This window comes from Harpegnathos saltator, unplaced genomic scaffold (genome assembly GCF_003227715.2).
Source record: "Harpegnathos saltator strain DR-91 unplaced genomic scaffold, Hsal_v8.6 scaffold16, whole genome shotgun sequence".
NCBI lineage: Eukaryota > Metazoa > Arthropoda > Insecta > Hymenoptera > Formicidae > Harpegnathos > Harpegnathos saltator.
Window position 1 is genome coordinate 641907 of NW_020229939.1, and position 22694 is coordinate 664600.

General features: G+C 33.0%; 5 protein-coding genes across 10 annotated transcripts; 2 read left to right on the top strand and 3 right to left on the bottom strand.

Annotated features, from left to right (window-relative positions):
• The first annotated feature begins 154 nt into the window (after positions 1–154).
• Positions 155–6622, top strand: Rel (nuclear factor NF-kappa-B family member relish). 3 transcript variants are annotated; one of them, XM_025296747.1, is made up of 18 exons: positions 155–583; positions 1285–1440; positions 1619–1764; positions 1853–2016; positions 2118–2256; positions 2475–2616; positions 2729–2833; positions 2924–3035; positions 3136–3263; positions 3360–3569; positions 3680–3744; positions 3850–4101; positions 4185–4308; positions 4435–4679; positions 4757–4912; positions 5247–5255; positions 5437–5688; positions 5773–6622. In XM_025296747.1, exons 1-18 carry the CDS (start codon positions 496–498, stop codon positions 5866–5868), a joined length of 2589 nt encoding a protein of 862 aa, XP_025152532.1. In that variant the 5' UTR covers positions 155–495; the 3' UTR covers positions 5869–6622. The 3 variants fall into 3 exon arrangements, with proteins under 3 accessions (XP_025152532.1, XP_011154852.1, XP_011154850.1); XM_011156550.3 differs by having other exon boundaries at positions 155–290; positions 5247–5357; positions 5773–5868; XM_011156548.3 differs by having other exon boundaries at positions 156–583; positions 5247–5357.
• A 130-nt stretch (positions 6623–6752) lies between these two features.
• Positions 6753–10260, bottom strand: LOC105192417 (FAD-dependent oxidoreductase domain-containing protein 1). 2 transcript variants are annotated; one of them, XM_011156552.3, is made up of 8 exons: positions 10011–10260; positions 9680–9826; positions 9042–9347; positions 8435–8935; positions 7928–8073; positions 7716–7802; positions 7431–7584; positions 6753–7105 (listed from the first exon to the last, which is right to left on the bottom strand). In XM_011156552.3, exons 2-8 carry the CDS (start codon positions 9767–9769, stop codon positions 6851–6853), a joined length of 1539 nt encoding a protein of 512 aa, XP_011154854.2. In that variant the 5' UTR covers positions 9770–9826; positions 10011–10260; the 3' UTR covers positions 6753–6850. The 2 variants fall into 2 exon arrangements, with proteins under 2 accessions (XP_011154854.2, XP_025152533.1); XM_025296748.1 differs by lacking the exon at positions 9042–9347 and having other exon boundaries at positions 9680–10249.
• A 1619-nt stretch (positions 10261–11879) lies between these two features.
• Positions 11880–14198, bottom strand: LOC105192415 (uncharacterized). 3 transcript variants are annotated; one of them, XM_011156545.3, is made up of 4 exons: positions 13976–14198; positions 13445–13648; positions 12995–13130; positions 11880–12921 (listed from the first exon to the last, which is right to left on the bottom strand). In XM_011156545.3, exons 2-4 carry the CDS (start codon positions 13611–13613, stop codon positions 12129–12131), a joined length of 1098 nt encoding a protein of 365 aa, XP_011154847.1. In that variant the 5' UTR covers positions 13614–13648; positions 13976–14198; the 3' UTR covers positions 11880–12128. The 3 variants fall into 3 exon arrangements, with proteins under 3 accessions (XP_011154847.1, XP_011154848.1, XP_011154849.1); XM_011156546.3 differs by having other exon boundaries at positions 13916–14044; XM_011156547.3 differs by lacking the exon at positions 13976–14198 and adding an exon at positions 13715–13865.
• Positions 14199–14615: 417 nt separating this feature from the next.
• Positions 14616–17513, top strand: ND-B22 (NADH dehydrogenase (ubiquinone) B22 subunit). The gene is made up of 3 exons (XM_025296758.1): positions 14616–14835; positions 15219–15618; positions 17330–17513. Exons 1-2 carry the CDS (start codon positions 14726–14728, stop codon positions 15550–15552), a joined length of 444 nt encoding a protein of 147 aa, XP_025152543.1. The 5' UTR covers positions 14616–14725; the 3' UTR covers positions 15553–15618; positions 17330–17513.
• On the bottom strand, positions 17087–22619 carry SF1 (splicing factor 1). The gene is made up of 9 exons (XM_011156543.3): positions 22415–22619; positions 21889–22041; positions 21200–21275; positions 19279–19431; positions 19051–19157; positions 18766–18932; positions 18420–18578; positions 18001–18275; positions 17087–17909 (listed from the first exon to the last, which is right to left on the bottom strand). The coding sequence occupies exons 1-9, from the start codon at positions 22617–22619 to the stop codon at positions 17351–17353; spliced, it is 1854 nt and encodes a 617-aa protein (XP_011154845.1). The 3' UTR covers positions 17087–17350.
• Between the last annotated feature and the right edge of the window lie 75 nt (positions 22620–22694).

A 22694-nucleotide genomic window follows, 5' to 3' on the forward strand; every position in this document is an offset into this window, starting at 1 on the left:
CTTAAGACGTCTTTTAGAAATTGTTATCAAACATTATTACAGAATTTATGTTTTTCTATAAAAATGGATGCGTCAAAATGCGTTAACAAATATAATCAATAAAGAGCAAAGGCACATAGGGCGCCACGTGTCTCGAATACGTTCCTAATCGCGGAAAATACATGACGAACCACGCGATTGGCCGCGTGAGTAGACATTAACACAATCTCCCGGGGAAGAACCTGCGACAACCGTCAAGGTTATGTTGCTGACGCATACAAAAGTTCAAGCTAGTTGATTATGAACGTTTGGTGAGTAATGATCTCTCAGCAGCGCACATTAGTTGTGACCGGAGTACCAGAGAAATAGCGTAGTTCTATTTCGTCGTCCAACGATTCGTCACTTCCTCGGTCACGAGGACTGACGTACAGAGTGTGTGACAGATGAAATTGCAATCGTAAACAAGTCGCGAAACGACGAAAAGTATATTTTTGCATAAACAAAAAACTCGACGCAATGCCAGACGCATACGAGAACTTTAACATGGCGATGCTGATGGGCAACATCACCGATAACGAGACAGAGCCATATTTTCCGTTCAATGGTAATGCTCCGCGAATGAACACCTCGGCGACGTCTTCTCTTCGTGCGTGAAACGAATTGAAAAGTCCGAGAAGCGCAACATTTTTGAAATTTGTTATATTACATAATTACAAGATTTATTTCTACAGCACAGTCGCGCTTATTACAATAATCTTAAATTGGTCAATGTTGTATCTGTAATATTTACTATACTGATGTGCTGTGTATGTGTATATCAATGTGTAGTCGCGTCTCTTCTGTGTTATATCGACGTGTTTTAATGTAATTTGATTTAAATGTGATTTACATGAATACGTAAAAACTGTTTACATGCTACATTAAGTTGTAGAATATTGAAATAAACACATATTACACATTGACCAATATCCTTATAGATCTATCTTATATTTTTTTCATAATATTGTATAATTGTATCATTATATATTATTGTAATTATAATACATACATACATAGTCAAAATTAGAATTATCTGTAATGTTGTTACCGTTAAAAATTACTTTATTTAGTAACAACTTGGTCGCATTATTTTTTTCAATAGTATAATAGTTTGATACAGCAGTATATATTCAATAGTATAATGAATTAATTTTTTCCATGACTGATAATATATGATATTTTTCAAAAGTAACTTTTCCAACTCTGCACATAGCATAACATATCTAAAAAATATAGTTAAAATGTTATACTTTCGTTATCTTTCAGATTTGGCACCAGTATCTAATAGTACAAGTGTATTAAGTCCATATAGTAGTTCTGGATCTCAAGGAAACATGAGTGCATCCCCTATGTCTACTTCTTCATCTCCTCAACATTTAATGGATTATATTACTCTTAATGATGATACATGTAGATATGAAGGTACTTTGATTCTTATCAAACAATGATTATGTGTAAAATACTTAATTTTTCCTACTTTTGTTACTTTTATTTTTTTTTATAAATGTAACATTTGTTCTTACTTATGCTAATGATAATATAAGGGAGAATATATTTTAAAAGACAAATTTATGATGTTTTTTTAATTTTGTTACAATAGCAATTGGTGAAGCATATATTAGTATTGTGGTGCAACCAGTGGAGAGATTCAGATTTCGATACAGATCTGAAATGATGGGAACACACGGAGCTCTGCTGGGTGTATCAAATGGAAATCCACGAAAAAAACCTGCACCTGCAGTCAAAGTAAATTCAATTTTACACAAACAAAAATTACCAATGCAGTTATCTGAATTGATCTGCACAATGTCATTATTAATATTCAAATTTTTAGTTAAATAATTTTCCGGACAAAGCAATAATACGATGCACATTAGTTACATCCGATGATGGAGCTAGAACACCACATGCTCATAGATTAGTGAGACGAGATGGTACGACAGATCAAGATGAACCACATAATATAGAAGTTTCGTCGCAAAACAATTTTACAGCCACGTATGTCATTTTTATTTCTCACTTTATTCTCTGATTAATATTATATTTATAATATATAATAAATATATATTAATATAAGTAGTATTGTATGCTTATTTCAGATTTGCTGGTATGGGTATAATACATACTGCGAGAAAGCACATCAAAGATGAGTTGGTGCGAAAAATGCGCAACGAACTTTTAGAGGAGCGAAAACGTACTAACATAAATGTTACTATTGGTATTCGCGAAGATGCACAGGTTGGCTCCAATTTCCATTGTCATTTCATTTGGTATTACAAGTTGCATAAATTTAGGATTATTTTCATATGTGATTTATTCTTACATTTACAGAGTGAATTATAATTAAACTATCTTTAAAAATAAATCAGAAATAAATTATATATATATATATATAAATCAAATATATAAATTTAAATCAAATAAATTTTTTAAAAAGTATTTTGTTTTGATTTCAGATTAAAGCTAATGCAGAAACTTATCAAAGGTCTATGAATTTGAATAGTGTCGCTCTATGTTTTCAAGGATTTATTGCAGATCAACATGATGTTATGAGGCCTATCACAGCACCAGTTTATAGCAATCCAATCAATAATTTGAGTAAGTTTAAATAATTTACCGCGACATTTTTATTAGGAAAAATTTATACTTGAAATTTTAAAATACTTTGGTGATAATTAAAAAAAAATCTAATATTAATATTCCTTGATAGAAAGTGCATTAACTGGAGAACTTAAAATATGCAGAATTGACAAATATACAAGCAGCTGCGAAGGTGGCGAAGAAGTGTTTATATTTGTAGAAAAGGTCGGCAAAAGTAAGTAGTATTACTTATTTGGAGTTTTAATTCATCATAATAATGTATATTGCATATATTGATGTATAATATATGAACATTTTATTATAGAAAATATAAAAATAAAGTTTTTTGAACTAAATGAGGACGATATCGAGATTTGGTTCGATTATGGCCGTTTTTCTGAACTGGATGTTCATCATCAGTATGCTATTGTATTTCGGTATGTATACTGCATTTTGCATATACTGTGTATACTTACTGCGTCAAATACTTAATTAATTTATAGTATACTTGGTTGATTACTATTAATATATTTGTAGGACCCCACCATATAAAGATCAAAGCATTACTTCTCCACGAGAAGTTTTCATACAATTAGAGCGCCCTACAGATTCAGATTGTTCAGAGCCAATCAAATTCACATATAAACCCAGTGATCGAATGATAGGTGAGTTAATAATAAAACGCTGTTTTTCTTACACATGCTATTAACAAACATTATTATAAATTGTGTCTATTTTTTATTTTTTATTTTTAATTATAGGTAGGAAAAGAACGCGAATTTCTCATTCCAGTAGTGCCGAGTTGACTCAAATGACATTCAATCAAAATGTGAATCCACCATTGGATCTACCATTGAATGTACATATGGCCAATGAAAGCAGTGAAATGTCGAATGAAATAAAGAAGATGTTGGAGGATAAATGTCCTTCTACTGAATTCCGCGATTTTTTTGCGGATTTAGATTTTGAAAGTGAGGATTGAATTTTATATCTATCTATCGACAAATTTAAAGATCCCAACTTACATATCACTTATCTTTAAAACTTCAACGATGTTGTTTAATGCAGATTAATGTTTTAGGGTACGCGAGTTTGTTGTCCAGTAGCGAAGAAAATAAATTAACTTACGACGGACCATCGAGAAAGGCAAGCATCAAATCTAAAATATATACCGACTTATAGAATATACGGATAATTATAATCTTCATTATTATTACATCAATGTTGTCATGCTGTATTTTGTCTTTATAGCTGGAAAGTGACAAAGCGTTTGCCAGAAATGTTGTTATTGACGCTTTAAAACGAATCAAAGCAGAGGCAGATAAAGGGAAGCAAAAAGATATTATTAAAAACTCTCTCAAAGACAGGTCAACTTATGGAGACTCCCCGCTTCATTCTGCGCTCCGCTATGGGCAAAAGAACATCGCTAAATATATCTTTATGCTTATGACCACTCTTTCAGATTATAAAGATTTAGTGAACACTCAAAACAGTTCTGGAAAGGTGAGTCTTTTCAGATAGATTGATGGTACATATCTTGTTAAATTATTATAAAATTTACATTAGTATATCATATTATGCTACAGACACCGTTGCATTATGCCGTTACACAAAATCAATCAGATATCACCAAAGTATTACTTTTGCTGGGTGCAGATCCAAATCTTTCCGACCATTGTGGACAAATGCCATTGCACAATGCTGTGAGGTGTATGTATACCAGTTTAAAATTATTCAAAATAATCGGATACAATATACTCTTTAAATTAATATAAAATGAATCGAAAACGTAGTTGTGTTATATATTTATAATTATATAAAAATGTGGTTTTTCAGTTCAAGAAACAAAAGAATGCGTTGACATTTTATTGAGTGCAAAAGATGTCAACTTAGAAGCTTACACGGATTTAGGTTGGACACCTTTACATTTGGCTGCCGAAGCAGGATCCTATCATGCAGTAGAATCTCTTATTAAAACAGGCGCAAACATAAATAATGTCGACATGTCGTACGGGAGAACTGTTTTGCATATAGCGGTTGAAGGAGGACATAGAGACATAGTTGAATTCCTGTTAAAAAATGTATAATGGAGTTTTTTAGAGATATATCTCCCATATGAAGATTTAAATGATACTGATATTTTTGTTTTATTGTATAGACCAAGATAAATGTAAACAAGAAGAACTTAGGAGGAAATACGGCGTTACATAATGCAGTCGTTACACCAGGAGCAAAAGCCAAAGAGATATGTGCTCTTCTGATAAAACACGGTGCCAATCCACACATAAAGAATCATAATCACGAATCAGACCAAGTAGGTCTAAATACTAATTTAGTAACGTAATTAAATGTCCAAATATGTAATTGAAAAATGATATGTAATATGCGAGGATAATAGGATCTCTAAAGTAACATTGATAAGAATAATTATTACAAATGAGGAATGTATTTTGTATAAATTGTAGCAAGAGGAAAGCTATAAAAATTTATTTTTCCTTAATGATAAAGGATCCTTTTTGTAAAAAAAGGTTTATCGACAATAAAAAAGATTTTAATACATCTTGATAACAAATAATAAATTTGCCAAAAATATAGTAGGTTACTTATTTGAACAGTTTTTATTACATTTTATTATATTTTTGTAACAGGAAGAAATGGTAATTACTCCAATTATAAAATGCGAAGTGGATTCGGAAGATGAGAATATGGAAGAATTCTCCGGGCAATCGTCCTTTGATTTAGCATCAAACAATCCAGATGTACTACGATGAACGAAATATATTTTATATAATCCTTGCTACTTATTTATCAATAAAAAGAAATTTTATTTCATTGCAGATTTTAAACCTAGTATCTGGTAAGCATAATGCACTGATGGATGACACAATTGATATAATTAAGAAGGAGGAAGATATCGACGATGTGCAAAAAATTTGGCTGGATGGAGAACAAGAAAAACAATTGTCACTTATTCTGGATAGCACAGAAGGATGGAAAAAATTAGTTGATTATTTCAATTATAAATATTTAATGAAGACTTTCCAACAAAGTTCTTCCAGTCCAGCATTACTTCTCTTGAATTATATCGCTGTAAGATTTTTACTTTCTCATCAAATGTTTCACGTTCTTCGGAGCGGAAGATAATTACAATGCATAATTTTTATCTCTTCTTAGATACAAAGCGATATATCTCTTGAACAACTGCGAGGCATACTACAAAATGTAGGGGAAGAAGATGCTACCGCGTATATGAGTCAAATTTTATCCTAAACATTCATGAAACGTGTTTTCATTGTGAATATGAATCGTTACATTATACGCATGACTAAGTTACACGGCAGTCTAAAACCGGTTTAATAACTTCCGATGTTGTAACTACGATTGTTAAATATCGTATAAACACTGCTTTACATTACACCGATGTTACAACACCACTTATAACTCTACATCTATTGGAAAAGAGGTTTAGCACTTAACTATTGGTCAAATTTAACTTAACTGAATATTGATAAACCGGCCCTTAGAGTTATAAGTCAGGGTTTAAAGAAACGTGTAAATGGTAAAAATATTGATACTCCTGCATTGCCAATTTAACTATTCGATCTATTCGTTTTCGAAGAAATTCTGAATTAGTGCAGTGAAAATGAATTGACCTTATATTCTCAAATTTATTGGTAATACTAGACTATTGATAATATAGGTTATATTACACAATACTCTCAAGTTATAACATCCATAAGTATAGCGAAGATTAGTTAAAACAGTTCTGTGTAAACGAATGTAGATTTACAGAAGTTATAACATCGGAGGTTACTAAACCAGTTTTAGGCTGCCATGTAAACTTAGTCCATGTCGATACAATTGTAAACAATTATAAATATTTGATCCTATTTTTTATATTATACGAGTGTGTGTTATTTAGGGTATATTATATAAGTGTATATCTGAAATATATGCATATTATATCATTTAGTTTCCGAAAGTAAGTTAACGAACGAATAAAATTAATGATACAAATATTAAATTTTTTCGTTTACACTGTCAAAACTTGTATCTTCGTACAGTAAGGATTGCTCGCGGAAAAGTAAGTTATACAGCGTACATGGAGAAAATTAATCATCTTTGCAGGAAAGAAGAAAATAATAATTTCTATATTTTCGAGTTCAACCGTCTTTTTTATAAATGTACAATGATGAATAATACAATCGTATACGAAAACAATACATTACATTACTTCTTTATACTTTAATGCTCAAAACACATTAAGTTCTCTCATAGGTTCCATTGTTAAGAATCTCTGGAAACCTAATGTGGACAAATCTATACTGACATAACGACCGTAAAAAATTAATTCTGCTATTGCGCGTCCTACCGCCGGTGCTTTCTGAATGCCATGCCCGCTAAAACCAGTCGCTATTAACAGGTTCTTGTGATAAGGATGTTGGCCGACAATACCGTTTTCGTCGAAAGTATTGTATTCATAGTATCCAGCCCACGCAGATTTCACCTGATCAAAATATAATGGTTCAAATGTAATTTGCAATGAAAAATTGTTAATATGTTTTCAAGTACATTAAAATTCTTGTATATTCTTTGTGATTATATTGGATTGCAGCTTGAGGAAAGCAAAATATAAAAAATTTATATATTTTCCTTTTGATGTTATAATTAATGTAACTTCAGCGGGAAATTGTGAAATTTAATCGCGAACATATACATTATTTACATTTATAAAAATTGTTTACAGAAAATTATATGTAGCTATATTATATAATCAAGTTTAGATCTCATTTGCACGTACATTTACTCAGCATAATAATGGGAAAAAATACCTTCAAGTTTTCGAATGCTGGTACTCTGTGGGCGAGTGCTGGCCATACTTTGTTGTCGAAATATTCATGGTCGACATCTAAATTATTTACTGGCGGTTCCTCGTGCGATTCTGGTGATTTACCGCCAATAAAATGACCTGCTAGACCATCTCGCCTGGAAATAATTCCAAATTTATCTCATATGTATAATATTACTATTTTATTTATCTTATCCACTGTAATATCTATTCTGCTTCTAATATTGATTGAAGATACTGGAAGCATTGAAGGTAGATTTACTAGTACCTAAAATATGCACCGCTGGTATCAATTGTTAAAGGTGTATTTAAACCAGGTCCGTCAGGACTATGGAAACAATATACGTATCTTTTCCTATAAAAAAAAAAAATATTAGACTTTCCGTTAGTAATAGATTTAAGAAGTAGCGAATAACAAAATTACAAGTAATTTTTTGCAGTTATTAATAAAATTAACTTGCTATTAATAAAATTAATTACTTTGGCACCACTGGTAAAGGTACAGACATTATTCCTTTACCAGTTCCAATATTGGCTAACTCTGCTATCTCGCCACTAAACGCACCCGCAGCAATGACACATACGCTAAATTCTATTTCCCTAATGTCACCATCATTCGTTTTTATCTAATAGGAAATAAATTTTTCTATTAGTGGTGAAGATCATACCAAATACATGAATGACAATTTGTCTAAAAGTTTAGAAACAATCTGAAGATTTTACCATCTGGTTTGCTCGATTATCATTGATTAACAATCGTCAATTCGAATTGACATGGAACGATGCGACATATTTGATATTTTTCGATATTAAAATCCTATAAGATTTTCGTTTATTTATATATTTTTACGAGAAACCATGTTTCACAGATCTCTTTTATTTTTTTTATTAGCATATTTATTATGTCGCAAAACTCAATAATTTGCCATTCTAACTTTTGAGTAAACTTGATAAATAAATAAAATTGGTTTGTAAATATCTACTTACAATCACTTTCTTTAATCTTTCTATGGTATCCATATTACTGTCATAAGCTTCTGAAATTTCCTCAGATTGGAAAGCCTTCACTTCAGCGTTAATATACTGAGCACCCAAATAAATAGCTTTATTCTTCAAGGCACATAAAAAAGTCCATGGGTCAAACCATCCTTCCTTTTCCAAACCGAGACAACCTGCCGCAACCCCGTTGGTATTCAACCAAGGAAACATGGTCTTCAATTTCTCCTGAGTAAGAATTACATTTTTGGCTCCTAGAGAATTCTGTAACTTGGAATTGTTTACTAAGACCTCAGCATTTTTCTCAGTTGCCAATACTAAATAGCCATAAGGATGAAAGTTCACGTCAATGGGATCTTCATAAGGTGTATTCAGATATTCATTAATATTGCGCAGAAATTCTGCTCCATACAGTGACATCTGAATATTTTCTTGGAGAGAGAATTGTTGGCGTAGACCACCTACAGAGAGACTTGTAGAAGCCTTAGAATACTAAAATAATTAAGATCAAATACTGTTTTAAATTATAGTTAGTGTTTTATTTTAATAAAATAGAAAAATATATCTTAGTATCCAAGACACGCAAAGTTAATCTTACCGTAGGATCCCTTTCAACTATACTAACAGTAAATTCTTTTCTATGCAGCATCTTCTTTAACCAATATGCTATTGAACTACCTATTGCACCACCACCAATAATGAGTATATCACATTGATGAGGGATGATGTCAGGTCTTTTAAAAAAAGTTTCAAAATCTGATAATTGTTTGTTACGTGACAATATTTTCTTTAGTAATGACCAGTCTTGTTTTAGACTCTTCAACATTCTCTGACTTGGAGAAGTATTATATTGAAAATTTTTATATTTATCTTTATCTTCATCCTTGTCTTTGATATCTGAACTCTATAAATTTAATATAGCAATAATTATTGTGTTACAAAATAAATTATAAAACTTTCCTTCTAAATATATTCTTCAAAGTTGTTTCTTTTAAAATCTTTGTAATATTTGTTCTTATGAAGTCTAACATATATCTATATTTTTATAAATACGTAGTAAATGAGACATGCTTGACATCTATTTTCATGAATTATATATTAATATTATTGTTATTATTGTAATAACAAGTTGACAATTTAAGAATTTTTATTTCATGCTTTACGAAACACTGTGTTCAATTTATAACCTTAGACGAACATACAGTTTTCTGCTATTATATATTTTACACACATTACCTGCTTTCTGAATGGATTTATGAACTGAACCGCTGAGCACTGCTTGAAGAAACTCGTGTGTGCTCTTTCACATGTCAAATGTCGCAACATTTTCGTCGATGTTTAAACTTTCATTGATTGTTGAAGAATGCCCAACTATTTAACTACCTTCGAAAAATAGTTATTCCGTATTTTTGTATTGATATCCAGCCTTTTTTTATGATATAATGTCAAAATCACCCTTTTTTATTTTTATTTTCTTTCAATTTGTTACTAGTATTTCGTGTTGAAACTTTTGAAATATATATCCGACGATAGCACTTTTGCATGCGATAGCATTATAGTTTTGTACCTCTCCGTGATAGTCAACGGACGTAGAAGACTTGAAAGGTTTTATAATACGACAGTGACTATGAATTTCTTGTTATCTTTCGTGGAAATGTTGGTTCACATTGATAAATAGAAAAAAAAAAGACATATTTTGCTTCATAATTACACTGTTTGATTCTTGCAGATTATTGAGATATGACACGTGATTACGCAATAGCAGCCGACACAAGAGTAGTCGTGTTAGTAACTTCGTATGATAAAATACCATCAGAAGATTTCTTATCAACAAATATAAATAATACTTGAAATATCGACTGATTTTTTGCTTCTACATCGATATCTTTATGTGTACTTTCCAAGTTTAAATTTCAGGCTGATTCCTCGATTATGTTGCTATATGCTACAAATGTTATTATTAAACAATTGATTTAACGGGATCGGTGCCCGCAATTATTACGTAGGTATAAAATAGAAATATATCTCAGTTGCTATTTATGATTTATTTCCAGTTCACTAAAATCGAGTTTAACAAGCGTTTGTAACGTTTTTCCTCCCTTTTAACGTTTAATCTCTCTTTCATAACTCTCTGTTTTGATTAGACTTTATCTTTTAATAATTTGTAACAGTTACTCAGCTATAACAAAAATGTAACTCTTAGTATTATTTAAAAACATAACAAAATGATATTACTTCTTTAAATAAATGTTTAAGTAGTAGAAATGTAACACATATTTTATATGCATCTTTATTCAGATGCACTAATGTATTAATTATTTAATTATCAAGCATGTTATATACAGAACATTCATTGATTATTCCAGAAAAATGAATCATTAATTAACTATACATTATCTCCATTTTAATATATTACATATTGTTTTGTATTTATCTGAGATTAAAGAAACACAATCTTGTAAGAATGACACACATACATTCATCAATATCACAACTATATTTATAAAGTTACTATCTGCAATGAGAATTCACCAACTTGGTTTACCAAATTCTTTTAATAAAAAGTGTTGCTTAAAGAAAAAAAACAGTAACATAATTTTTAAAAACATTTCTTTTTTCCTGACAACCAACTAAATAAGGACAAAACAATTTCCTTATGATGATAAAAAATATATCTTAAGTTACAGTTTAAGCTATCATGATTGATGTCATACATTTTGTATGCTCATGTATATGTATGCTGATGTATACTCATTTTCAAAAGGGGTTTTATACATTTTTTCGATAAAATTAGAAACGCTCTCGGTGTATGATTACAATTGTGAACCATTGTTTACAGTATAAAACTATAAACATTGTTTAAAAAATGCGAAAACCGTCTTACAAACGAATGTACATTAGATATGCAATGACAATTGTAAATAAAATACAAAATTTTGTGAAGTATCATTTTACTTCTCACGCGAACAACGCTGACGTATTTTCATGCATTATTTAACCTTTTGCATTCGGATGTTCCTTCTGAGGGGACATCGTAAGTCTAGCAAACTACTGGAATCAGCTGGTATTACGTAGAAAGAGTATTCATTACGTGTGAAATGTATTCACCGTGATATCAATAATGGTCCAATGTCAACACTTAAAGAATGTGATACTTGGTTTCAAAGCTATTTAACATGACGCGATTTCTATTTGCACATTTTCCTAAAAAGGTGCCGTCGAACTGGTGGTGCTGGTAACCCGTGAGATGGCTCCAAGTGCAAAGGGTTAAATCTAGATTGACAAACACGACTAATCTCTCTTTCTGGTAATAATTATTCAATCATACATCATAGAAAAAATGCTTAATAAGCATCATTTCTTGTACGAATAACATTTACATATATTTCTGTTTGCGCTCTTTTGTATGAATTATTAGAAAAAGAAAAACAAGAAAAAGATTTTAATATTTACTTTTCAGAGTAAGCTGGTATTGCATTTTATAAGACAGTCTGGAACAATTATTTCTTTTCTGTTCATATTTCATCAGTTTCCTAACATTCTAATTAAAAAATTATCGACAGAAACACTTATATCTATTTTCATTATTCACATGATATCTGACGATTATGTTGTTTTGTACCATTTTTGAGCCTAATAAGTCGTTATCGTCCGATTAATTAAGTGCGGCTTATCAGGACCAGTATCAGTCCTTGATGCTTTGATTATCGAACTTATTGCAGGGTATCAATACTAGTTTCGGTATCATACCAGGTGGCGTAATAAATTGCTGCGTAGTTTGCGCAGTAATCTCTTTGGAATATCGCATTTCCGCTTCTGTAACTATTTTACAAATGTTCATCTTGATGTCTGCCTGTGCCTTAGCTGGGAGCTTTTTCACAGTTTGTGCCATGCTAGCGAAAAACAACTCTATGCTGCTTTTGCTTTCAGGCACTAAAAACTGCTCATAATCTATTTCTTCCTTTAGATCGCCCGATTCGTTTGCAGACGTAGAAATAGGCGTAATTGGCGTTAGAACAGAGCTTGTCACAATTATAGGATTAACAGAATTAGTCATTGCATTGGCATCAAGAAGTGTGTTTGTATTGTTAGTTTTCAATATATTGTAAGTGTTAGATATATTCGAAGCAGATGCATGAGTCTTTATTCGTTTCGGACGTATTTTCCGGTATTTTGACTGTATTTCCTGGGCATAACTATCAATATCCCGTTGTGCAGACTCCTGTGAATTGATTGCCATTTCTTGTGTGGTCAGTTGCTGCGGATCATTGCTCTCATATGTTTCTATAGTTTCAGATTCCATCGAAACTGGATCTGCTGTTGTTTCTTCAAGAACTTCTAAGTATTCACTGTAATCTTCATCGTTCCTATCTTCTAATTGTTCCAATAAACCTTCAGAACTTATTCCACCTGCATTTATGTCTTGTATATATTCCTCAGTCAGTTCTACACATTGCGGCTGATAACCCAATTCTTGCCTATAAAAATATACTTGACTGAAAGGATCAAGCTTAATAAAACAACCTTGTGCTAACAAACAATATTTCTTACGGAAATTTTATGAAGCTTAAATGATCCTCAAAGATCCATTTCTTCTTTCTTGTAGCTTCTTCTGTTTTATTTTTATACTTTAAAATACGGCAATAGGTATCCCTAAGATTCTTCCATTTTAATCTTACCCAAGTTGCTGTAATAAACAATATCAAATTTCCAATGTATATTTATTGAATATCGAATAATTAATAGCAAAATAACGCATATCCACACAAAAAGATATCACTCATGATATCTTATGCAAAAGAGGAGCGTAATTGCATAAACCGTGAAAAATTATGAAAAAGACATCCTTAGATTTCCCTCTGTAAATATCGAAACAGATAATATTGTGTAAAATAGAGGGGAGGGGATGAGAATAAATGCAGAAAAATAGCATGTCCTGGATTAACATCCATAGATCCAAAAGATTAACATCCATAAAACGAGAACTCGCAAAGTACATACGATCGAGTCCGAGTTCGTCCGAAATACGTTTCCAGACTTTCTGCCTAAATTCCTGCAGCTTGATCGCTGGGCCCCGCACTTCGGCGCTGTACAACACCGGATGTTGCTTGATCGCCTCTATAATCTTCAGTGAGATTTTATGCGAGTCGGGTGGCATTGTCGGCATCATGTTTCGTTATTTTCGTGTTGTTGCCAGCGTTTAACCTGTAAAAAGAAATCAGGTAGTGTCGTTAATAGCGGCCGACACGGCATTTCGCGTATGTATCATACACGCTGGCAGCAGTTTTCATATTCCCGCCGTCAAATTAAAGCCCGATGCAGTCGGACACGACGACGCGATATTCCGCGTGAAAATCGCCGACGCTGATCAATCCGCGTTTATTCCGCTGCATTTCAATGTGCGTAAATCGTTGTCGTCGTCGTCGCCGCCGCCGCGTGATTGTGCGCGCGGACATAATTGTGTCGCATTACAGATTGGACGCGGCAACTTGGCGCTAGCTGCTCAGCAAACCGCTTGGAAGTATTATGCACCTCGCAAATCCGCGAAAATCGCTTTACGACGAAGAAGCTCCAGTGAAAAACGCGAAGGTCGTGTACAACGCGGCGATTGTTATTATTACGGCGTCGCCATCATTCGTTCATCGCCGTCGCGCATTTCCGTCGCGATCTCGCCCTTGCAGTCTAGCCCGGAAGTCTAGTTCCATTCACACGCTCAGTATCGACATCAAGTACAGCCATCTAGTTGATGTTTATTTATTTTTTGTCATGCACTGAATGTGATTTGATTATCTTGTTTATTTTCGTTTTTAGATGTGACTTTTTGTCGCTCTGAGTATTATCTTGAACAGGGGATTGCTATTACTTATTTGTATTTTGTTTTCTAGTGTTTTTTAATGATCTGTCCTGTGTGTCATTCGCATATAAACTAAACATTCGTTCCATTCTTCTATATATATATATATATATATATATATATATATATGTATCAGACAATCACAAAAATATTTCAAAATGCATTTTTCGTTAAATTTTATTCTTATTTGAATTGTTAAGGGTATCAAGTAAAAGGGTAACTATGAGGATTCTTCGTTTGAATTGTACTCGTAAGATGTCGGTTGAGTGTCGATTAGCTAGTGGGCGTTTGAAAACTCTACTCTCTCTCTACATATGGTGTTGAGTAATTCTCGTTCATGATTTATTATTCATGGTTGTTCATGTAATCGTGTGATCGTGCGATCGAAAGATTTTTGGATGAGAATCACAATCTTTTAAATAAAAGCAATGGCTCATATTCCTTCGGAATTGGTATCGCACTCGCGAAAAGTGTGTAGTTTATACAAACGTTCTTTGCGTTGTCTAGCGGATTGGTATCACCAACCACACAGTTACAGGTATGCACGGATATATCAGCTGTACGGATGACACAAATGCGTCAAATATATACCTATTTGTTCTGGTCGGACTCAAATATAAATGTGTATTCAGAGACTGTATTTCGTATATGTTTACCGATGATTATTAGCTTATTATATGTCGTACACGGACATTTAATAATATAATTATATCTGCGTAACAACACTATATCAGTAAACTTAGGTGATTGTGTATAAAATAAATAAACTAAAAAATGATCAAAGTAAGCAATCAGCTAACTTTAACTGATGTAACCAGCAGTCCTCATAGAAAATACTATATTAATTTGAAAATACTAATCAGCTTTGAGTATAAATATATTTAATAATGCAGTTGTAATGTACTTATGATTCTTCTATAGGTTTCAGGCTGTTTTAATGAGAGAACGTTTTGATAAAAACAAAGATATAAAGGACATGCGTCATGCAAATCATTTGCTGATAGAAGGAGAAAAAGAATTATTTTCTAAAATGCATTATCAACCAATTAAGTTTGCCAATTCAATCACAGGAATTGCATACAATAGAAAAGGCTATGCCCCAGACTGGCTGTTAGATTACTGGCATCCTCTGGAGAAAGCTATGTATCCAAAATACTTTGCACGTCGTGAAGAGATGAAAGATGAATATATAAAGTGGTACAACACACAGTATCCAGAAGTAGAGGAGAAATTAGAAGAAGGGAAGAAACATTAAAATGATTGTTAAATATATATATAATATCATTGTGAACATTTAGTATATTGCTACAATCTGTTGTAGGTATAATATATATATCTTTTTCTCACGGAAATAAACTTGATTAAAGTAATATATATATATATACTTATGTAAATGATTTTAATAAGAATGATAATTTTGAAATAATAACATGACTATGATTGCACAATAGTGTCTTTGATAAAGATATACTAACATGACTAGTCAGATATTAATACAAATATAAATGACTATGTAAAACTGAAGCAAGAAACAAAAATAACTTTTGAAATGCACATATTCTGTTTTATATGCGTTTATTGTGTAATCAGAACACACATCAAGCAATCTAGTGGACTTTTCTCCACAAATTCATTATACAATCAATGTAATACAGAATATTAACCTTGTCATATATAAAGCAGCGTCAACGCGATTCAGAACTTTGCGTTTTAGGTTTTACCTAATTTTCTCTAACGTACTGTTTATTAAGAAATTATTGCGCTTGGACATTAACAGTTTTGGACATTCGTATCACGTTGACGAGATCTACATTTTTTTTAATTCACACTTTCATTCTTTTATTTTTTTTTCCCTAATATCTTCACGTATATCTTTTTTTCCATGATTGGGGATATAGTATATTCCTCTTGCTAAAAAAGTGACAATTTGGATATATGAACTAACAAATTAGGATTGATGACTTTGAATATTCTGTAGAGTAGCTGAATATAAGAAATATTGTTTTCGTGTTTGAACCAACCCATTCTTCAAGATAAATTGATCGCGATCTTTATTACATTGTCTTTTAAATTGAATTATTCCTGAACGTGCGGGCAAACATATGAATATATTTTATTTTTAACTAATTCTAATATATTCAAAGCCTATCAAAATCGATAAGGGATACTTTTAGGTTTCCTCTATCCTCTAAATGTTATAAGGCAGAGAGAACATATGGAAATGTCCCTCACCTAATGTCACCGATTGATCTATTTCACCTTATATCGCCCACGAACGTTCGACAAGCGCGTGTGATTCAATTGACATTTCTGCGAGAATCACTCGATGTTGCTTAGAATTAATTGAAAAAATCATTTGTTAATGCTCTGTACGAATGTTGAGAACGTTTCATACCTGATCCATGAATGAATTGACGCATATATTAGAACAAATTTTGTTACCGTATATCGTAAACTATATATATATATATCACTGAATATTCATACTAATCATGCGTAATGATACATATACATATAGAGCATATTATTTATATATAAATAAAATATCCGAACTGTGTAATATTTACCTATGTTACAATTTTATAACATTGATCGATGTTGAAAGCAATGTTTCGAAATGAAATTAAAAAAAAAAAAGAAAAAAAAATACTTTCGTTACTTGTGCTTGTATTTGAGAAAATTTATGTGCCGTAGTCATTTAAACGAATTTATATAAAATTTAAGAGCGAGTTATGCCAGTTTAAAGTCAATAATTGAAGTTACGTGTTCTATGACAAATAGCACGCATAATCTTTTCCAAGATTTGTATCTCGTTCATTCATTTTATCTGCTTACAATCAATTAAGTCACCTATATCTCCATAAATTCGTCGAAAATTTAGTAATCACATGTCGCACATTATTAGAACGACGTCGTTAGCACGAAGTCACGTATGAAGAAAAGAATAATCAAAACCTATCATATAAATTAAGACTGCGATGTAATAGTTCCTCATTAATTTCCGTTAACTTCGTTCTGATTATACTTCACAGGAAGGTTCGCTGAGTTTAAGACTAACTAGTGGGTGGAGGCGGCGGCGGTGGCTGCGCGAGCAAAGTTGGCAAAGTGTTCAGGTTGAGGTCTATACCCGGTGGTGCAGGAGTTTGTTGTTGTGGCGGAGGCGGTACTGGAGCAGCTGGCGGCCAGCCTCCCATCTGCTGATGCTGCCAACCTGGGAATCCCGGTGGTGGTGCTGTTCCAGGTGGCGGTGGTCGCATAGGACCTTGTTGACCTTGCTGCCACGGTGGTATACCCATGCCGGGCGGTGGAATTTGCGTGGGTGGCATCTGGCCCGGTGGTGGCGGCTGATTGTTGCCAGCCATCCATGGCATTAATGGTGGAATGTTGGGTTGTGCTGCGGTAGAACCAGGTGGTGGCGGTGGCGGCTGCATCACACCTGGCGGTGGTGGCATACTAACTGGTGGTTGCCATTGCATGTTCATATTGTTCATATTGTCACCCTGGCTCCATGGTGGTGGTGCCATACCCGGCGGTGGCATCATCGGTCCACCCTGCATTATCTGAGGGGGCGGATGAGCTGGGGATGCCATCAACGCTCGAGGCGGTTGTTGTCTAGAGAGAAAAACAAAATAGGGAAGATATGATTATCGTATTCTACTGATACAAGAGATTTAGATCCAAAGAGGATAATAAAGTTTTGTACCTATCGAAGAGTCCGGGGTAATTAGGATTCGGATTCTGTCTGGGCTGTCCACTTTTCGATCTGTCTGGTGGCGGTCCTTCTCCTAACTCTGCCATGAGTGACATATACTCCTCATCTATCTTGGCTTTATCACCACCTGGACCCATACCTCCCATTCCAGCAGCTGCTGGACCTCCCTGACCGGGTCTTTTTGATCTACAATCTCGAGCAATGTGTCCCGCACCTCCACAACTCGAACATACTATATTGTTTGTCACATTCGGTTTATCTGGACACTGAAATTACATCACAAATTAACGAGTTAATATTAACAAGGATATAAACGAGGAAAATCCTTTTAGAATTATAAAGTTATGATATATATAAAATTAATTATATATGTGTACATAATACTACAATTCATATAAAAATATACAAACCAGCCAGGATTTGTGATCCGAAGCTCCGCAGTTGGTACAACGTGGACCGTCATTTTCACGCAAAGTTCCATTTAATAAGGCTAGCTCACGTAACTGATTACGTCGCAAATCATTTTGGCCTTCTGGCACTTCCACACCTTGCCGAATAATCTCGTGTATCTGATAATGTTAATGTGATTAACATCATAATATTCTCGCTTGTTTCGTTTATTACGTATTTCAACATACAATAATACGAATGCAAACTCAGTTTATATTTAATGTAAGCATTAACATATTTCTATAGTGTTTAAGTAGTTTCAAAAGAAGTATAAAATTATATGGATTAATGTGAACAAACACATACTCGTTCCACAGCCTTTTTTACAGCATCTAAATTATTCGCTGTGATGTACGCATGCAAAGGTTCATCCTCACCAGGTAAAGGTTGACCATCCTTTCTACCAACTTTACCTTCTTTCACGGAGCCCTTTCCACGAATTATGATTTTTGCACCTGTTTCTTTTTCCATAGCTAGAACATTTTCGAACGTATAAAATTTAAAATCAATCGCATATATGTAAATTATTAAATAAATTATAATTGTACAAATCACTTAAATGTATCGCTTTGCGATTTGCAATCTATTTACATTTTAAGGTATTCCCCCGTGGTCCAATAAGTAAACCTACGAAATTTATATCAGGATGCTCTTCCTGAGGAATCATTACTTTATCATGAACTCGTATTATCGGTGGTCTGGAAAAAAAGAATAAATACAAATATCGAAAAATATTACTTATAAGTTAATTATTTAAATTAATTATTTATACAAAAACTGTATGTGGATGTGTGGATGCAAAATGTAGGGCTCACTCACTTATAATCTGGTGGTGGCTTAAAATCTGGATTGATCTTGAGAATCTTCTGAATAAGATTGTGACGTTCTTCCTCCAATTTACGTCTCGTACGATATTCCCTTGTGTTTAACCGTTTACCATCACTACTGTAGATTGGTTCTGGAGATGGAGATCTGGAAAACAAAACAGATAATACCATATCAAAATATAAATTTTCGTCAAGACGTTACTAGCGTACAAGCAACCTGAGCCTACTATGACCATATGAATAGATGGAGAAAAACTGTTGATTTAGAGCAGAAAATTATGTAGGTTCCGAACAGCTCTATGATAAAAAAATTACCGTTATATGATTTTGTTCCTGTCTAGACTCATGTGATTTAGTTTTCCTTCTTTTCTCTCTCTCTCTTTCTCTCTCTCTCTCTCTTTCTTTTTTTTAATAAGCATGATATTGTCTGACCACGTTAGAAAAATGTTCGGTAAATTATAAATTTAATGTTGTAATAAATATATATTTGTGCTTTTGAAAGGAATATTATATTGAGAATTTTTTATGCAGCATAGAAAAGTTACAATTTAAAAGAAAATTATTAAATATAACATTATAAAGTACCATTAATAATTAATAACTTTTAATAATTCTGTATCAATAACAACAGCATGATTGATAAATGCCAGTAATATAGAAAATGTGTATATACTTCCTAGAAAAGTCAATATCAACTGTATTGAAGGTTATGCTTATATAATTATTTATGTACTGCCAAAAATAAAGGAAATGTACGTGTATTATATAATTTCCCACAACAAGGCCAAGGTATCAAAAAATAAAGAATAGAAAATTGTGCTGCTGTCAGATAGAGCGTAGCTACATATTTAGTGTTCTATTGTACATAACCACTGGAAGACTGCGCGTTTGTGCACGGCAGATATCGGTATGATGTCAGCTGCTAAGACAGATCCTGTGATTATTAAGAAATAATCTTTTGAATTAGTTGTAGTACGATCGGTATATCTTACTATATCGTACGCTATCAACGGAAACACAATGACATAAAAATAACGGTTCCAGCTAAAATCGGAAAAGTTAAACCTATTGGAATAAATAAATTTATTAGAAAAAGTATGTGTGTTTATTTAAGATGTACCTGAAAGTAACGTTAGATTCTTCGTTACAGCATTACGTTACGAATTAGAAAATTTCAACAAACCGATATTTTCCTGAAATCTGCTCATTAAGGTTGTAATTAACGACAAAGATTAGCAAGTTGATTAATGATCTCTTCCTATCGGCATCAAGATTATCATTATTATTGATGGTTTCAAAATGCCGTGCAAATCACGGCAGCCTAAATAAAAGGGCAGAATCTCACTCGAGATGACCCATATATGCTATTGTAGTGACAAAATGATTTGTTATCTGCTACAATTGTGTATCATAGTTCATTAATGATGTAGAATTTTTTATCCGATTGTTAGAAACAGATTGCAATAGGTCACCTCAAAGTCATTCTATGTGTGCAAGAATGTATCTATTTAAAAGATGTATGAACTAGAATACCCACTGCTCTTTAAACACTGCTACTTATTTACAAAATTGACAACTCTTTGAACATTAAATATATAAAAAACCACTGTATCTGATTCTTAACCCATCAAATTTCACGGCGGATTGATCACGTTGTAGCAGTGTCTAATAAAAATGGGATTATTAAAAGAAATTGATTAGGGCAAACCAATATTATCAAAATTCATCTTCTGTGTTGCGTGGGGGCTTCGATCAAGCCCAATGTTTTCAATTGAACATCGGTATCCCACACTAATTGAACCTGAGCCATAGAGATATTTTTAAGGCTCCTGAATTATGGGCTGCTGTATGGTCAGTAGATAGGTATTGTAGATATGTAATGGTCATTTTTGGTATGTAAGTTTCTTTCAAACCTTTCCTCAGGGTTAAGTGGAATTCCAAGGTCTCCAGTGCGTAGTTTCCTGCTGATTTCCTCAATCTGCAGCTGAACTGTAAACCAATGGGTTAGAGGGGGCGGAAACCCCAACAGTTAGACATTGCTAATTTGCTATAACCATATACATTCTATAAAATAAGCACGTCTCAGAATAAATAAGATTACTGCATGTATTTCAATTGCACCTTAATCAGTTTCAAAGTCAAAAGCCTGTGGAGCTTTTTGTGACTTATCAACTACAAGAAATTTAGCTATATTAAGAAAAAAAGAATTATGAGATGACCTCAAATATTCTTTTAGTAAATTCTTTATATACCTAAATAACAATATGCTTATATAAATATATAACAAAACTAACGAAACTTTCTGGGGCATTGAAGATGCATAAATGGTTGGATCTTAATTATTAAGCAAAATTGGCAATTTTTATTGCCAAATTTGATGATTTAATACAACTCTTAAGGAATCCCAATGCTTACCTCAGAGAACTTTGAGCTTTTATTGATACATATATTATACTTACATTGTTCATAGTCATGTACTCTACAAATTAGGTTTTGAAAACTTATGTACAAAAGCAAAATATTTAAAAGAGTTCCCTAGCTACATGTACTAACGTATGAAAAGAAATCTGTTATAAATATTGAACGAGTAAAAAAAACTTACAGAGATAAGCCTTCTCCTGTTCAGGAGTCAGATTTGTTGGTAGTACTGTAGGCATCCCTGGTATAAATGTTTTGTCATGTTCGCTACCTCCCCACCTAGTCTTTCTTCTCTTCTTACGTTCCTCTTTTGACTCTTTCTCTTGTTTACCATCCTCTGTCAAGAGATTTTTACACACAATTATAATATATACTAAACATAAACTTTTAGATTCAGCATTAAAACAGTTATCAGTATTGAAGCAATAGAAATATTTTCTCTAAATTATGCATTAATCTTGGTTATAACTCGGTCAGTTTTCACATTCTAGTGTTGAAATACAACACAGAAACACTTATATTACATTTGGAATATCAAGACGATTCTATAATAATACAAATCTGTTTGATCATTATAATGCTACTTGTCATGGTGCAAATTTAAATCAAATTGCAAGAAGTTTCGTCGCTTGCATCGAGCATGCATGAGGAAACATCGCTCGAAAAACATCAAGGCAAGAGAGGAAAAGAGAAATTCAGACATAACGTACCCTCTGATTCTCGTTTACGATTCGGCGTTGTGGAGCTCACGTTCGTATTTACATTCGGCTGTGTGCCGTTCGCGATCGCGGCACTTACCGCGGCGGCTGCCGCGGCTGAGGCTGCTGCCGCCGCGTTCACACTTGCCGGGTTTTGCTGAGCATTTTGCAGATAACTCGGATTCAGTAACGACGTGAAATTCCGTGACTGATTCATGTTATCGCGATGATGAATGTTACTGCGTCAGTGACGATGGACCAATAACTAATGACTCTCCTCGGTCCACGTGGT

Excerpts from the sequence above, each read along its gene's own strand:
- Rel (XM_011156548.3), top strand. The coding sequence starts at position 496 with ATGCCAGACGCATACGAGAACTTTAACATGGCGATGCTGATGGGCAAC. Across the intron at positions 3,036-3,135 it reads CAGTATGCTATTGTATTTCG|GACCCCACCATATAAAGATC; the intron begins GTATGTATACTG and ends ATATATTTGTAG. Across the intron at positions 4,309-4,434 it reads ATTGCACAATGCTGTGAGGT|TTCAAGAAACAAAAGAATGC; the intron begins GTATGTATACCA and ends GTGGTTTTTCAG.
- LOC105192417 (XM_011156552.3), bottom strand. The coding sequence starts at position 9,769 with ATGTTGCGACATTTGACATGTGAAAGAGCACACACGAGTTTCTTCAAG. Across the intron at positions 8,936-9,041 it reads TAGTTGAAAGGGATCCTACG|TATTCTAAGGCTTCTACAAG; the intron begins GTAAGATTAACT and ends TAATTATTTTAG. Across the intron at positions 7,803-7,927 it reads CCTTTACCAGTGGTGCCAAA|GAAAAGATACGTATATTGTT; the intron begins GTAATTAATTTT and ends TTTTTTTTATAG.
- LOC105192415 (XM_011156545.3), bottom strand. The coding sequence starts at position 13,613 with ATGATGCCGACAATGCCACCCGACTCGCATAAAATCTCACTGAAGATT. Across the intron at positions 13,131-13,444 it reads GGACGAACTCGGACTCGATC|CAACTTGGGTAAGATTAAAA; the intron begins GTATGTACTTTG and ends TGTTTATTACAG. Across the intron at positions 12,922-12,994 it reads TTAAGCTTCATAAAATTTCC|GCAAGAATTGGGTTATCAGC; the intron begins GTAAGAAATATT and ends ATATTTTTATAG.
- ND-B22 (XM_025296758.1), top strand. The coding sequence starts at position 14,726 with ATGGCTCATATTCCTTCGGAATTGGTATCGCACTCGCGAAAAGTGTGT. Across the intron at positions 14,836-15,218 it reads CACCAACCACACAGTTACAG|GTTTCAGGCTGTTTTAATGA; the intron begins GTATGCACGGAT and ends ATTCTTCTATAG.
- SF1 (XM_011156543.3), bottom strand. The coding sequence starts at position 22,619 with ATGAATCAGTCACGGAATTTCACGTCGTTACTGAATCCGAGTTATCTG. Across the intron at positions 18,579-18,765 it reads TAAAAAAGGCTGTGGAACGA|ATACACGAGATTATTCGGCA; the intron begins GTATGTGTTTGT and ends TAACATTATCAG. Across the intron at positions 18,276-18,419 it reads CGGATCACAAATCCTGGCTG|TGTCCAGATAAACCGAATGT; the intron begins GTTTGTATATTT and ends ATGTAATTTCAG.